Source organism: Heterodontus francisci, unplaced genomic scaffold (assembly GCF_036365525.1).
Source record: "Heterodontus francisci isolate sHetFra1 unplaced genomic scaffold, sHetFra1.hap1 HAP1_SCAFFOLD_2182, whole genome shotgun sequence".
NCBI lineage: Eukaryota > Metazoa > Chordata > Chondrichthyes > Heterodontiformes > Heterodontidae > Heterodontus > Heterodontus francisci.
Window position 1 is genome coordinate 12,060 of NW_027141669.1, and position 16,652 is coordinate 28,711.

The 16,652-nt window shown below is 48.5% G+C and overlaps 1 protein-coding gene across 1 annotated transcript; it reads left to right on the forward strand.

Moving 5' to 3' along the window:
• Positions 1 to 2,952: 2,952 nt before the first annotated feature.
• LOC137364331 (processed variable antigen-like) lies at positions 2,953 to 7,091 on the forward strand (the record flags this gene model as incomplete). Its single annotated transcript, XM_068027613.1, has 3 exons — positions 2,953 to 2,997; positions 4,416 to 5,012; positions 6,951 to 7,091. Coding segments are annotated over exons 1-3 (783 nt in total), but the record flags the coding sequence as incomplete, so codon positions are not given.
• Between the last annotated feature and the right edge of the window lie 9,561 nt (positions 7,092 to 16,652).

The following is a 16,652-nucleotide window of genomic DNA, read 5'->3' on the forward strand; positions in this document are numbered from 1 at the left end:
ACACCGGAGAATCAAAACACCGGAGAATCAAAACACCGGAGAATCAAAACACCGGAGCATCAAAACACCGGAGAATCAAAACACCGGAGAATCAAAACACCGGAGAATCAAAACACCGGAGAATCAAAACACCGGAGCAACACAACACCAGAGCAACACAACACGGGAGAATCAAAACACCGGAGAATCAAAACACCGGAGCATCAAAACACCGGAGCATCAAAACACCGGAGAATCAAAACACCGGAGAATCACAAAACTGGAGAATCAAAACACTGGAGAATCACAAAACTGGAGAATCAGAGCACCGGAGAAACACAACATCGGAGAAACACAACACCGGAGAAACACACTAGAGAATCAAAACACCGGAGAATCAAAACACTGGAGAATCACAAAACTGGAGAATCACAACACCAGGGAAACACAACACCGGAGAATCAAAACACTGGAGAATCACAACACCGGAGAAACACAACACCGGAGAATAACAACACTGGAGAATCAAAACACCGGCAATAACAACACTGGAGAATTAAAACACCGGAGAATCACAACACTGGAGAATCAAAACACTGGAGAATCAAAACACTGGAGAATCACAACACCGGAGAATCACAACACTGCAGAATCAAAACACCGGATAATCAAAACACCGGAGAATCACAACACCGGAGAATCAAAACACCGGAGAATCAAAACACCGGAGAATCAAAACACCGGAGAATCAAAACACCGGAGAATCAAAACACCGGAGAATCAAAACACCGGAGAATCAAAACACCGGAGAATCAAAACACCGGAGAATCACAACACCGGAGAATCAAAACACCGGAGAATCACAACACCGGGGAATCAAAACACCGGAGAATCACAACACCGGAGAATCAAAACACCGGAGAATCACAACACCGGGGAATCAAAACACTGGAGAATCAAAACACTGGAGAATCACAACACCGGAGAAACACAACACCGGAGAATCACAACACTGGAGAATCAAAACACTGGAGAATCAAAACACCGGAGAATCACAACACCGGAGAATCACAACACCGGAGAATCAAAACACCGGAGAATCAAAACACCGGAGAGTCAAAACACCGGAGAATCAAAACACCGGAGAATCAAAACACCGGAGAATCAAAACACCGGAGAATCAAAACACTGGAGAATCACAACACCGGGGAATCAAAACACCGGGGAATCAAAACACCGGAGAATCAAAACACTGGAGAATCACAACACTGGAGAATCACAAAACTGCAGAATCACAACACCAGGGAAACACAACACTGGAGAATCAAAACACTGGAGAATCACAACACCGGAGAAACACAACACCGGAGAAACACAACACCGGAGAAACACAACACCGGAGAATCACAACACCGGAGAATCACAACACTGGAGAATCAAAACACTGGAGAATCACAACACCGGAGAATCACAACACTGGAGAATCAAAACACCGGAGAATCAAAACACTGGAGAATCACAACACCGGAGAATCAAAACACCGGAGAATCACAACACCGGGGAATCAAAATACCGGAGAATCACAACACCGGAGAATCAAAACACCGGAGAAGCAAAGCACTGGAGAATCACAAAACTGGAGAATCAAAACACAGGAGAATCACAAAACTGGAGAATCACAACACCGGAGAATCAAAACACTGGAGAATCAAACCACTGGAGAATCACAACACCGGAGAATCAAAACACCGGAGAATCAAAATACTGGAGAATCTAAACACTGGAGAATCACAACACTGGAGAATCACAACACGGGAGAATCACAACACCGGAGAATCAAAACACTGGAGAATCAAACCACTGGAGAATCACAACACCGGAGAATCACAACACCGGAGAATCACAACACCGGAGAATCAAAACACCGGAGAATCAAAACACCGGAGAATCAAAACACCGGAGCATCAAAACACTGGAGAATCACAACACTGCAGAATAAAAACACCGGAGAATCAAAACACCGGAGAATCACAACGCCGGAGAATCACAACACTGGAGAATCAAAACACCGGAGAATCACAACACTGGAGAATCAAAACACCGGAGCATCAAAACACCGGAGCATCAAAACACCGGAGAATCAAAACACCGGAGAATCAAAACACCGGAGAATCAAAACACCGGAGAATCAAAACACCGGAGAATCACAAAACTGGAGAATCAAAACACTGGAGAATCACAAAACTGGAGAATCAGAGCACCGGAGAAACACAACATCGGAGAAACACAACACCGGAGAAACACACTAGAGAATCAAAACACCGGAGAATCACAACACTGGAGAATCAAAACACCGGAGAATCACAACACTGGAGAATCAAAACACCGGCAATAACAACACTGGAGAATCAAAACACTGGAGAATCAAAACACTGGAGAATCAAAACACTGGAGAATCACAACACCGGAGAATCACAACACTGCAGAATCAAAACACCGGAGAATCACAACACCGGAGAATCAAAACACCGGAGAATCACAACACCGGAGAATCAAAACACCGGAGAATCAAAACACCGGAGAATCAAAACACCGGAGAATCAAAACACCGGAGAATCAAAACACCGGAGAATCAAAACACCGGAGAATCAAAACACCGGAGAATCACAACACCGGAGAATCACAACAGTGGAGAATCAAAACACCGGAGAATCAAAACACCGGAGAGTCAAAACACTGGAGAATCGCAACACCGGAGAATCAAAACACCGGAGAATCAAAACACTGGAGAATCACAACACCGGGGAATCAAAACACCGGAGAATCAAAACACTGGAGAATCACAACACTGGAGAATCACAAAACTGCAGAATCACAACACCGGGGAAACACAACACCGGAGAATCACAACACTGGAGAATCAAAACACCAGAGAATCAAAACACTGGAGAATCAAAACACCGGAGCAACACAATGCGGGAGAATCAAAACACCGGGGAATCAAAACACTGGAGAATCGCAACACTGGAGAATCAAAACACTGGAGAATCACAACACTGGAGAATCAAAACACTGGAGAATCAAAACACTGGAGAATCAAAACACCGGAGAATCACAACACCGGAGAATCAAAACACCGGAGAATCAAAACACCGGAGAATCAAAACACCGGAGAATCAAAACACCGGAGAATCAAAACACCGGAGAATCAAAACACCGGAGAATCACAACACTGCAGAATCAAAACACCGGAGAATCAGAACACCGGAGAATCAGAACACCGGAGAATCACAACACCGGAGAATCACAACACCGGAGAATCACAACACCGGAGAATCACAACACCGGAGAATCACAACACCGGAGAATCACAACACCGGAGAATCACAACACCGGAGAATCACAACACTGGAGAATCACAACACTGGAGAATCACAACACCGGAGAATCAAAACACCGGAGAATCAAAACACTGGAGAATCAAAACACCGGAGAATCAAAACACCGGAGAATCAAAACACTGGAGAATCACAACACTGGAGAATCAAAACACCCGAGCATCAAAACACTGGAGAATCAACACCGGAGAATCAAAACACCGGAGAATCAAAACACTGGAGAATCAAAACACCGGAGAATCAAAACACTGGAGAATCAAAACACTGGAGAATCACAACACCGGGGAAACACAACACTGGAGAATCAAAACACTGGAGAAACACAACACCGGAGAATCAAAATACTGGAGAATCAAAATACTGGAGAATCAAAATACTGGAGAATCAAAATACTGGAGAATCAAAACACCGGAGAATCAAAACACTGGAGAATCACAACACCGGGGAAACACAACACTGGAGAATCAAAACACCGGAGAAACACAACACCGGAGAATCAAAACACTGGAGAATCAAAACACCGGAGAATCAAAACACTGGAGAATCACAACACCGGGGAAACACAACACTGGAGAATCAAAACACTGGAGAAACACAACACCGGAGAATCACCACACTGGAGAATCAAAACACTGGGGAATCACAACACCGGAGAAACACAACACCGGAGAAGCACAACAGTGGAGAATCAAAACACTGGAGAATCAAAACACTGGAGAATCAAAACACCGGAGATTCAAAACTTTGGAGAATCACAACACCGGAGAATCACAACACCGGAGAATCACAACACCGGAGAAACACTACACTGGAGAAACACTACACCGGAGAATCGAAACACCGGAGAATCGAAACACCGGAGAATCAACACACCGGAGAATCAAAACACCGGAGAATCAAAACACCGGAGAATCAAAACACTGGAGAATCAAAACACTGGAGAATCAAAACACCGGAGAATCACAACACCGGGGAAACACAACACTGGAGAATCAAAACACTGGAGAATCAAAACACCGGTGAATCAAAACACTGGAGAATCAAAACACTGGAGAATCACAACACCGGGGAAACACAACACCGGGGAAACACAACACTGGAGAATTAAAACACTGGAGAATTAAAACACTGGAGAATCAAAACACTGGAGAATCAAAACACTGGAGAAACACAACACCGGAGAATCAAAACACTGGGGAATCACAACACCGGGGAATCAAAACACTGGAGAATCACAACACCGGGGAAACACAACACTGGAGAATTAAAACACTGGAGAATCAAAACACCGGAGAATCAAAACACTGGAGAATCAAAACACCGGGGAAACACAACACTGGAGAATTAAAACACTGGAGAATCAAAACACTGGAGAATCACAACACCGGAGAATCACAACACCGGAGAATCAAAACACCGGAGAATCAAAACACCAGGAATCAAAACACCGGGGAATCAAAACACCGGGGAATCACAACACCGGGGAATCAACACCGGGGAATCACAACACCGGGGAATCACAACACCGGGGAATCACAACACCGGGAAATCACAACACCGGGCTCACAACACCGGGGAATCACATCACCGGGGAATCAAAACACTAGAGAATCAAAACTTCTTCAACCATGTGAAGTATTCGTTCAACTCCCTACCAATGTCCTCTGGCTCCACCCACAGATTTCTCCCTTGGTCCCTAATGGATCCTACTCTTTCCCTGGTTATCCTCTTCCCATTGATATACTTTTGGAATATCTTGGGACTTTCCCTACTTTTCCCAACCATTCCTCCAAACTTGCTGAATGGTACAGCCTTTCCAGAATTTCCCTGCTTTATTTTAACCCTTTATTTCCTGGACATTAAGAGACATTCTCAATCAACCATTGCCCCTGGCTGTTTGTTTCTCACTTCCCTTCCAGAGAGACAGATACAAAGGCTGCAATGTGACAGTATTTCAAAACCCAAGTCTTGACTCACAGGCCATGGATACTGGTGTCCAGTCCTCCAGACAGGACTTCTGAGCATTGGAAGCAAATTCCATCCTTATCCAAAACTGATGTGACACCACATGAAGAATTTAATAATAAGGAATGGGACAGTCTGACAGCGTCTCATCCACTGCACATTCCCATTCATTAACCCTGAGAGAGTCCCCTGCAAAACTTCCAAATTCACACAAAGAAATAAGAGCACGATTAATTGAGGACCAAGAGTTTTATTTACTGACGTGTTTTTTTATTAATTTTAAAAACATTACAATTTGTGTCTAGTTTGATGGTGGCAGTGGGGGGAGGGGCAGCAGGAGGGTGACAGTTGTCCCGACCAACCTTTCTCCCTGTGCCCGCCCACCCTCCCTACCTCAGAATGGATAACAAACTGTCAATATCAATCCCATTCTCTCAACAATCTCCCACTGATCTCCCATCTCCCCTTCATATTCAATGGCATTACCATCACTGAATCCCCCACTATCAACAGCCTGGGGGTTACCATTGACCAGAAACTGAACTGGGGTAGTCATTTAAATACTGTGGCTACAAGAGCAGGTACAAGGGTTGGGAATTCTGCAGTGAGTAACTCACCTCCTGACTCCCCAATGCCTGTCCACCATCTACAAGTCACAAGTCAGGAGTGTGATGGAATACTCTCCACTTGCCTGGATGGGTGCAGCTCCAACAACACTCAAGAAGCTCAACACCATCCAGGACAAAGCAGCCCGCTTGATTGGCAACCCATCCACAAACATTCACTCCCTCCACCACCGACGCACAGTGGCAGCAGTGTGTACCATCTACAAGATGCACTGCAGCAACGCACCAAGGCTCCTTAGACAGCACCTTACCAACCTGCAACCTCTACCAACTAGAAGGTCAAGGGCAGCAGGGGCATGGAATAATGTTTTTTATAAGGCTTAATAAAGCGAGTCCCCTTTATTTACCATAATTTTCTGCATATAATACACACCCAAATATAATACACATTCTAATTTTCATGAACAAGAGTCAAATTTGCCTTATAGCCATGTTTCATCCACACCTCGACTTACTCAATACTGCAGTCAAAGTGGCTCTTTATTGATAAAAGTAGAAAGAAAGCCGACAAAGCGAAAGGGTCCATTCCCACTCTCATTTGCTGTGCAGCCAGCTCTCACACCATGCAAAACATACAAGTAGACCAGATGAACCAACAGCATTTACCCATCAATCAAACATAGGGAGTGACGTGCAGTTCATCTCTTTCAAAAATTAAGTTTATAAATGTCAAAAATTAATGAAAACAAGAGATGATTCTCATTTATGCCTTAGAAACAGGAAGAATTTAAAAGATCTGCCATTGAAATGCAACATTTCTAGTAAATATGCAATTATCATTCACAACACACCTGGAAAAGCTATTCTTGGTTGGCGACAGAAAACCCATTCTGATTTCTTACCATGTGTAATATGAACAGTAACTGACAGATACATCTTTAGAGGAAAAGGGCAATTAGGGATGGTTGGGCAATAAATGCTGGCCTAGCCAGCGATGCCCACATCCGATGAAAGAATTTTTTAAAACATGCATTATATTCAGAACATTACGGTAGTCAAAGATCGAAAGCAACCAGAAAATAAGCAGTTCACATTCACAACTCTCCTAACTCTCCATCCATACGAAGACAAAGAACGGTGGCGTATTGGTATTGTCACTGGACTAGCAACCCAGAGACCCAGGGTATTTCTCTGGGGACATGGGTTCGAATCCCACCACAGCAGAAGGTGGAATTTGAATTTAATTAATAAATCTGGAATTAAAACTAGTCTAATGATGACCATGAAACCATTGTCGATAGTTGTAAAAACCCATCTGGTTCACTAATGTCCTTTAGGGAAGGAAATCTGCTGTCCTTACCCGGTCCGGCCTACATGTGACTCCAGACCCACAGCAATGTGGTTAACTCTTAAATCCCTCTGAAATGGCCTAGCAAGCCACTCAGTTATACCTAACCGCTACAAAGTCAATAAAAAGGAATGAAACCGGACGGACCACCCAGCATCGACCTAAGCATTTGCAACAAACTTCAGCCAGAAATGCCAAGTTGATGATCCATCTCGGCCTCCTCCTGAAGTCCCCAGCATCACAGATGCCAGACTTCAGCCAATTCGATTCACTCCGCGTGATATCAAGAAACGACTGAAGGCACTGGATACTGCAAAAGCTATGGGCCCTGACAATATTCCGGCAATAGTACTGAAGATCCGTGCTCCAGAACTTGCCGCGACCCTAGCCAAGTTGTTCCAGCACAGCTACAACACTGGCATCTACCCGGCAATGTGGAAAATTGCCCAGGTATGTCCTGTACACAAAAAGCAGGAAAAGACCAACCCGGCCAATTACCGCCCCATCAGCCTACTCTCTAACATCAGTAAAGTGATGGAAGATGTCATTAACAGTGCCATCAAGCAACACTTGCTTAGCCATAACCTGCTCAGTGACACTCAGTTTGGGTTCTGCCAGGGCCACTCAGCTCATGACCTCATTACAGCCTTGGTTTAAACATGGACAAAAGAGCTGAACTCAAGAGGTGAGGTGGGAGTGACTGCCCTTGACATCAAGGCAGCATTAGACCGAGTAAGGCATCAAGGAGCCTTCGCAAAACTGAGGTCAATGGGAATCCGGGGGAAAACCTTCTGCTGGCTGGAGTCATACCTAGCACAAAGGAAGATGGTTGTGGTTGCTGGAGGTCAATCATCTGAGCTCCATGACATCACTGCAGGAGTTCCTCAGGGTAGTGTCCTCGGCCCAACCATCTTCAACTGCTTCATCAATGACCTTCCTTCAATCATAAGGGCAGAAGTGGGGATGTTCGCTGATGATTGCACAATGTTCAGCAGCATTCGTGACTCCTCAGATACTGAAGCAGTCAGTGTAGAAATGCAGCAAGACCTGGACAATATCCAGGCTTGGGCTGAGAAGTGACAAGTAACATTCGTGCCACACAAGTGCCAGGCAATGAGCATCTCCAACAAGAGAGAATCTAACCATCTCCCCTTGACATTCAACGGCATTACCATTGCTGAATCCCCCACTATCTGACCTTGACAGAAATCTTTGCATCCTCATTGGCTACAGGTGAGGTCCCAGAGGACTGGAGAATAGCCAATGTTGTTCCATTGTTTAAGAAGTGTAGCAAGGATAATCCAGGAAATTATAGGCCGGTGAGCCTTACATCAGTGGTAGGGAAATTATTAGAGAGGATTCTTCGGGACAGGATTTACTCCCATTTGGAAACAAATGGACTTATTAGCGAGAGGCAGCATGGTTTTGTGAAGGGGAGGTCGTGTCTCACTAATTTGATTGAGTTTTTTGAGGAAGTGACGAAGATGATTGATGAAGGAAGGGCAGTGGATGTTATCTATATGGACTTCAGTAAAGCCTTTGACAAGGTCCCTCATGGAAGACTTATACAAAAGGTGAAGTCACATGGGATCAGAGGTGAGCTGGCAAGATGGATACAGAACTGGCTCGGTCATAGAAGACAGAGGGTAGCAGTGGAAGGGTGCTTTTCTGAATGGAGGGATGTGACTAGTGGTGTTCCGCAGGGATCAGTGCTGGGACCTTTGCTGTTTGTAGTATATATAAATGATTTGGAGGAAAATGTAGCTGGTCTGATTAGTAAGTTTGCGGACGACACAAAGGTTGGTGGAGTTGCGAACAGTGATGAGGATTGTCAGAGGATACAGCAGGATATAGATCGGTTGGAGACTTGGGCGGAGAAATGGCAGATGGAGTTTAATCCGGACAAATGTGAGGTAATGCATTTTGGAAGGTCTAATGCAGGTGGGAAGTATACAGTAAATGGCAGAACCCTTAGGAGTATTGACAGGCAGAGAGATATGGGCGTACAGGTCCACAGGTCACTGAAAGTGGCAACGCAGGTGGATAAGGTAGTCAAGAAGGCATACGGCATGCTTGCCTTCATTGGTCGGGGCATAGAGTATAAAAATTGGCAAGTCATGCTGCAGCTGGACAGAACTTTAGTTAGGCCACACTTAGAATATTGCGTGCAATTCTGGTCACCACACTACCAGAAGGACGTGGAGGCTTTGGAGAGGGTACAGAAGAGGTTTACCAGGATGTTGCCTGGTCTGGAGGGCATTAGCTATGAGGAGAGGTTGGATAAACTTGGATTGTTTTCACTGGAACGACGGAGGTGGAGGGGCGACATGATAGAGGTTTACAAAGTTATGAGTGGCATGGACAGGGTGGATAGTCAGAAGCTTTTTCCCAGGGTGGAAGAGTCAGTTACTAGGGGACATAGGTTTAAGGTGAGAGGGGCAAAGTTTAGAGGGGATGTGCGAGGCAAGTTCTTTACACAGAGGGTGGTGAGTGCCTGGAACTTGATGCCGGGGAAGATGGTGGAAGCAGATACAATAGAGACGTTTAAGAGGCATCTTGACAAATACATAAATAGGATGGGAAACGGACTCCGGAAGTGCAGAAGGTTTTAGTTTAGGCAGGCATCATGATCGGCGCAGGCTTGGAGGGCCGAATGGCCTGTTCCTGTGCTGTACTGTTCTTTGTTCTTGTTCTTTGTTCTATCAACATCCTAGGGGTTACCATTGACCAGAAACTGAACTGGAGTAGCCATATAAATACCTTGGCAACAAGAGCAGGTCAGAGGCTAGGAATCCTGAGGCGAGTAACTCACCTCCTGTCTCCCCAATGCCTGTCCACCATCTACAAAGCACAAGTCAGGAGTGTGATGGAATACTCTCCACTTGCCTGGATGGGTGCAGCTCCAACAACACTCAAGAAGCTCGACACCATCCAGGACAAAGCAGCCCGCTTGATTGGCACCCCATCTACAAACATTCACTCCCTCCACCACCGACGCACAGTGGCAGCAGTGTGTACCACCTACAAGATGCACTGCAGCAATGCACCAAGGCTCCTTAGACAGCACCTTCTAAACCCGCGACCTCGACCAACTAGAAGGACAAGGGCAGCAGATGCATGGGAACATCACCACCTGCAAGTTCCGCTCCAAGTCCCACACCATCCTGACTTGGAACTATATCGCCATTCCTTCACTGTCGCTGGGTCAAAATCCTGAACTTTCTTCCTAACAGCACAGTGGGTGTACCTACCCCACATGGGCTGCAGCGGTTCAAGAAGGCAGCTCACCACCACCTTCTCAAGGGAAATTAGGGATGGGCAATAAATGCTGGCCTAGCCAGTGACGCCCACATCCCATGAATGAATTTAAAAAAAGAAACTGTAGCATTGCTCACACCGAGAAGGGGTTGTTTCTATAGGTTGTACAAGTGTTCCTAAACTTTGCCCCATCATCAAACATCTCAAACCCACACCCCAGTGAGAGTCAGTGTGTGCGGGACCCGTACCCCAGTGAGAGTCAGTGTGTGTGGAATCCGTACCCCAGTGAGAGTCAGTGTGTGTGGGACCCGTACCCCAGTGAGAGTCAGTGTGTGTGGAACCCGTACCCCAGTGAGAGTCAGTGTGTGTGGGACCCGTACCTCAGTGAGAGTCAGTGTGTGTGGGACCCGCACCCCAGTGAGAGTCAGTGTGTGTGGGACCCGTACCCCAGTGAGAGTCAGTGTCTGTGGAACCCGTACCCCAGTGAGAGTCAGTGTGTGTGGAACCCGTACCCCAGTGAGAGTCAGTGTGTGTGGAACCCGTACCCCAGTGAGAGTCAGTGTCTGTGGAACCCGTACCCCAGTGAGAGTCAGTGTCTGTGGAACCCGTACCCCAGTGAGAGTCAGTGTGTGTGGAACCCGTACCCCAGTGAGAGTCAGTGTGTGTGGAACCCGTACCCCAGTGAGAGTCAGTGTCTGTGGAACCCGTACCCCAGTGAGAGTCAGTGTGTGTGGGACCCGTACCCCAGTGAGAGTCAGTGTGTGTGGAACCCGTACCCCAGTGAGAGTCAGTGTGTGTGGAACCCGTACCCCAGTGAGAGTCAGTGTGTGTGGAACCCATAGTCCAGTGAGAGTCAGTGTGTGTGGAACCCGTACCCCAGTGAGAGTCAGTGTGTGTGGGACCCGTACCCCAGTGAGAGTCAGTGTGTGTGGAACCCATAGTCCAGTGAGAGTCAGTGTGTGTGGAACCCGTACCCCAGTGAGAGTCAGTGTGTGTGGAACCCGTACCCCAGTGAGAGTCAGTGTGTGTGGAACCCGCACCCCAGTGAGAGTCAGTATGTGTGGAACCCGCACCCCAGTGAGAGTCAGTGTGTGTGGAACCCGCACCCCAGTGAGAGTCAGTGTGTGTGGGACCTGTACCCCAGTGAGAGTCAGTGTGTGTGGAACCTGTACCCCAGTGAGAGTCAGTGTGTGTGGAACCCGTACCCCAGTGAGAGTCAGTGTGTGTGGAACCCGTACCCCAGTGAGAGTCTGTGTGTGTGGAACCTGTACCCCAGTGAGAGTCAGTAAGTGTGGAACCCGTACCCCAGTGAGAGTCAGTGTGTGTGGAACCCGTACCCCAGTGAGAGTCAGTGTGTGTGGAACCCGTACCCCAGTGAGAGTCAGTGTGTGTGGAACCCGTACCCCAGTGAGAGTCAGTGTGTGTGGAACCTGTACCCCAGTGAGAGTCAGTATGTGTGGAACCCGTACCCCAGTGAGAGACAGTGTGTGTGGAACCCATAGTCCAGTGAGAGTCAGTGTGTGTGGAACCCGTACCCCAGTGAGAGTCAGTGTGTGTGGAACCTGTTACCCCAGTGAGAGTCAGTGTGTGTGGAACCCGTACCCCAGTGAGAGTCAGTGTGTGTAGAATCCGTACCTCAGTGAGAGTCAGTGTGTGTGGAACCTGTACCCCAGTGAGAGTCAGTGTGTGTGGGACCCGTACCCCAGTGAGAGTCAGTGTGTGTGGAACCCGTACCCCAGTGAGAGTCAGTGTGTGTGGGACCCGTACCCCAGTGAGAGTCAGTGTGTGTGGGACCCGTACCCCAGTGAGAGTCAGTGTGTGTGGAACCCGTACCCCAGTGAGAGTCAGTGTGTGTGGAACCCGTTACCCCAGTGAGAGTCAGTGTGTGTGGAACCTGTACCCCAGTGAGAGTCAGTGTGTGTGGAACCCGCACCCCAGTGAGAGTCAGTGTGTGTGGGACCCGTACCCCAGTGAGAGTCAGTGTGTGTGGAACCCATAGTCCAGTGAGAGTCAGTGTGTGTGGAACCCGTACCCCAGTGAGAGTCAGTGTGTGTGGAACCTGTACCCCAGTGAGAGTCAGTGTGTGTGGGACCCGTACCCCAGTGAGAGTCAGTGTGTGTGAAACCCGTACCCCAGTGAGAGTCAGTGTGTGTGGAACCCGTACCCCAGTGAGAGTCAGTGTGTGTGGAACCCGTACCCCAGTGAGAGTCAGTGTGTGTGGAACCTGTTACCCCAGTGAGAGCCAGTGTGTGTGGAACCCGTACCCCAGTGAGAGTCAGTGTGTGTAGAACCCATAGTCCAGTGAGAGTCAGTGTGTGTGGAACCCGTACCCCAGTGAGAGTCAGTGTGTGTGGAACCCGTACCCCAGTGAGAGTTAGTGTGTGTGTGGAACCCGTACCCCAGTGAGAGACAGTGTGTGTGGAACCCGTACCCCAGTGAGAGTCAGTGTGTGTGTGGAACCCGTACCCCAGTGAGAGACAGTGTGTGTGTGGAACCCGTACCCCAGTGAGAGACAGTGTGTGTGGAACCCGTACCCCAGTGAGAGTTAGTGTGTGTGGAACCCGCGCCCCAGTGAGAGACAGTGTGTGTGGAACCCGTACCCCAGTGAGAGTCAGTGTGTGTGGGACCCGTACCCCAGTGAGAGTCAGTGTGTGTGTGGAACCCGTACCCCAGTGAGAGACAGTGTGTGTGGAACCCGTACCCCAGTGAGAGTTAGTGTGTGTGGAACCCGCGCCCCAGTGAGAGACAGTGTGTGTGGAACCCGTACCCCAGTGAGAGTCAGTGTGTGTGGGACCCGTACCCCAGTGAGAGTCAGTGTGTGTGGAACCCGTACCCCAGTGAGAGACAGTGTGTGTGGAACCCGTACCCCAGTGAGAGTCAGTGTGTGTGGAACCCATACCCCAGTGAGAGTCAGTGTGTGTGGGACCCGTACCCCAGTGAGAGTCAGTGTGTGTGGGACCCGTACCCCAGTGAGAGTCAGTGTGTGTGGAACCCGTACCCCAGTGAGAGTCAGTGTGTGTGGGACCCGTACCCCAGTGAGAGTCAGTGTGTGTGGAACCCGTACCCCAGTGAGAGTCAGTGTGTGTGGAACCCGTACCCCAGTGAGAGTCAGTGTGTGTGGAACCCGTACCCCAGTGAGAGTCAGTGTGTGTGGAACCTGTTACCCCAGTGAGAGCCAGTGTGTGTGGAACCCGTACCCCAGTGAGAGTCAGTGTGTGTGGGACCCGTACCCCAGTGAGAGTCAGTGTGTGTGGAACCCGTACCCCAGTGAGAGTCAGTGTGTGTGGAACCCGTACCCCAGTGAGAGTCAGTGTGTGTGGAACCCATAGTCCAGTGAGAGTCAGTGTGTGTGGAACCCGTACCCCAGTGAGAGTCAGTGTGTGTGGAACCCGTACCCCAGTGAGAGTCAGTGTGTGTGGAACCCGTACCCCAGTGAGAGTCAGTGTGTGTGGAACCCGTACCCCAGTGAGAGACAGTGTGTGTGGAACCCGTACCCCAGTGAGAGTCAGTGTGTGTGGAACCCGTACCCCAGTGAGAGACAGTGTGTGTGGAACCCGTACCCCAGTGAGAGTCAGTGTGTGTGGAACCCATACCCCAGTGAGAGTCAGTGTGTGTGGGACCCGTACCCCAGTGAGAGTCAGTGTGTGTGGGACCCGTACCCCAGTGAGAGTCAGTGTGTGTGGAACCCGTACCCCAGTGAGAGTCAGTGTGTGTGGGACCCGTACCCCAGTGAGAGTCAGTGTGTGTGGAACCCGTACCCCAGTGAGAGTCAGTGTGTGTGGAACCCGTACCCCAGTGAGAGTCAGTGTGTGTGGAACCCGTACCCCAGTGAGAGTCAGTGTGTGTGGAACCTGTTACCCCAGTGAGAGCCAGTGTGTGTGGAACCCGTACCCCAGTGAGAGTCAGTGTGTGTGGAACCTGTTACCCCAGTGAGAGCCAGTGTGTGTGGAACCCGTACCCCAGTGAGAGTCAGTGTGTGTGGAACCCGTACCCCAGTGAGAGTCAGTGTGTGTGGAACCTGTACCCCAGTGAGAGTCAGTGTGTGTGGAACCTGTACCCCAGTGAGAGTCAGTGTGTGTGGAACCCATAGTCCAGTGAGAGTCAGTGTGTGTGGAACCCGTACCCCAGTGAGAGTCAGTGTGTGTGGAACCCGTTACCCCAGTGAGAGTCAGTGTGTGTGTGGAACCCGTACCCCAGTGAGAGACAGTGTGTGTGGAACCCGTACCCCAGTGAGAGTCAGTGTGTGTGGAACCCGCGCCCCAGTGAGAGACAGTGTGTGTGGAACCCGTACCCCAGTGAGAGTCAGTGTGTGTGGGACCCGTACCCCAGTGAGAGTCAGTGTGTGTGGAACCCGTACCCCAGTGAGAGACAGTGTGTGTGGAACCCGTACCCCAGTGAGAGTCAGTGTGTGTGGAACCCATACCCCAGTGAGAGTCAGTGTGTGTGGGACCCGTACCCCAGTGAGAGTCAGTGTGTGTGGGACCCGTACCCCAGTGAGAGTCAGTGTGTGTGGAACCCGTACCCCAGTGAGAGTCAGTGTGTGTGGGACCCGTACCCCAGTGAGAGTCAGTGTGTGTGCAACCCGTACCCCAGTGAGAGACAGTGTGTGTGGAACCCGTACCCCAGTGAGAGACAGTGTGTGTGGGACCCGTACCCCAGTGAGAGTCAGTGTGTGTGGAACCCGTACCCCAGTGAGAGACAGTGTGTGTGGAACCCGTACCCCAGTGAGAGTCAGTGTGTGTGGAACCCGTACCCCAGTGAGAGTCAGTGTGTGTGGAACCCGTACCCCAGTGAGAGACAGTGTGTGTGGAACCCGTACCCCAGTGAGAGTCAGTGTGTGTGGAACCTGTACCCCAGTGAGAGACAGTGTGTGTGGAACCTGTACCCTGCAGTACAAAGATATATTCCTGGAATCCTGATGCCTCAGTGATTGCAGTGTTGGAAGTGCTGATATGTAGGCTAATTGTTTGTCGTCACTGATGGTGAACAGCATCTGATTGAAGACCAGTCACTGAGGACATTGACGAACTGTCAAAATTACCAACACTTGCACACTGTCTGCACACAGGTCCCAAAGATCACGAGGCTATCAACTTCTTTAATGTACCATTCCCCAAGGCTGATTTTAATTTGAATCATTATTCTATCTGACTTGATAGAAAGAAAGACTTACATTTATATGGCATGTTTCACAACCCTACTGATGTATTTTTGAAGTGTAGTCACTGTTGTAGGAAATGCAGCAGCCAATTTGCGCACAGCAAGATCCCACAAACAGCAATGTAATGAGCAGATAATCTGTTTTTTTGTGTGTTCGTTAATGGATAAATATTGGACAGGACCCTGGGGAAAACCCCCCTGCTCTTCCTCAAATAGTGCTTGAGAATCTTTTACATGCACCTGTGCAAAGCTTCTCCCAGCCAGTAGCAGCTGCAGTAATGGTTACACTGGGAGGGATTAGGGTTTCCACTCTCATGGTTAGAGTGTCTAAGACCCTTAATCTGATGGGTACAGAAATTATACACACATGGTGAATATATAAAGGCATGTTAAACACGTGAAGGTGTATATAAATGTGGATTTTTATAAGAGGATGTTATACACAGGGATGATATAGGGGTATATATATACGTATGGGGGTTAAGGGTAGCTTATGTAAGGGAAAATTTATACAAGGAAAGGTTTTATTTTCATCAAGGGTTATATGATTGACCTTCTGTAGCAAGGATTACCTAATGGAGAGTTACATAAAAGGGGGTTTATATAACAAGGATTATATAAATTGGAGTTATGAAGTTTATGCAGACTTTCAGATTAGTACTTTAAAAATACCAAGGGTTGATATGTAAATTGGCCATTTTAAATTGCCCCTAGTGTAGGTAGGTGGTAGGAGAATTGAGGGAAGGTGGGGATGTGGTAGGGAATATGGGATTAATGTTCTTTGGCCTCCTTATCTCGAGAGACAACGGGTAAGCGCCTGGAGGACGTCAGTGATGTGTGGAGCAGCGCCTCGAGTGGCTATAAAGGCCAATTCTAGAGTGACAGGCTCTTCCACAGGTGCTGCAGAAAAATTTGATTGTCGGGGCTGTTACACAGTTGGCTATCCCCTTGCACTTCTGTCTTTTTTCCTGCCAACTG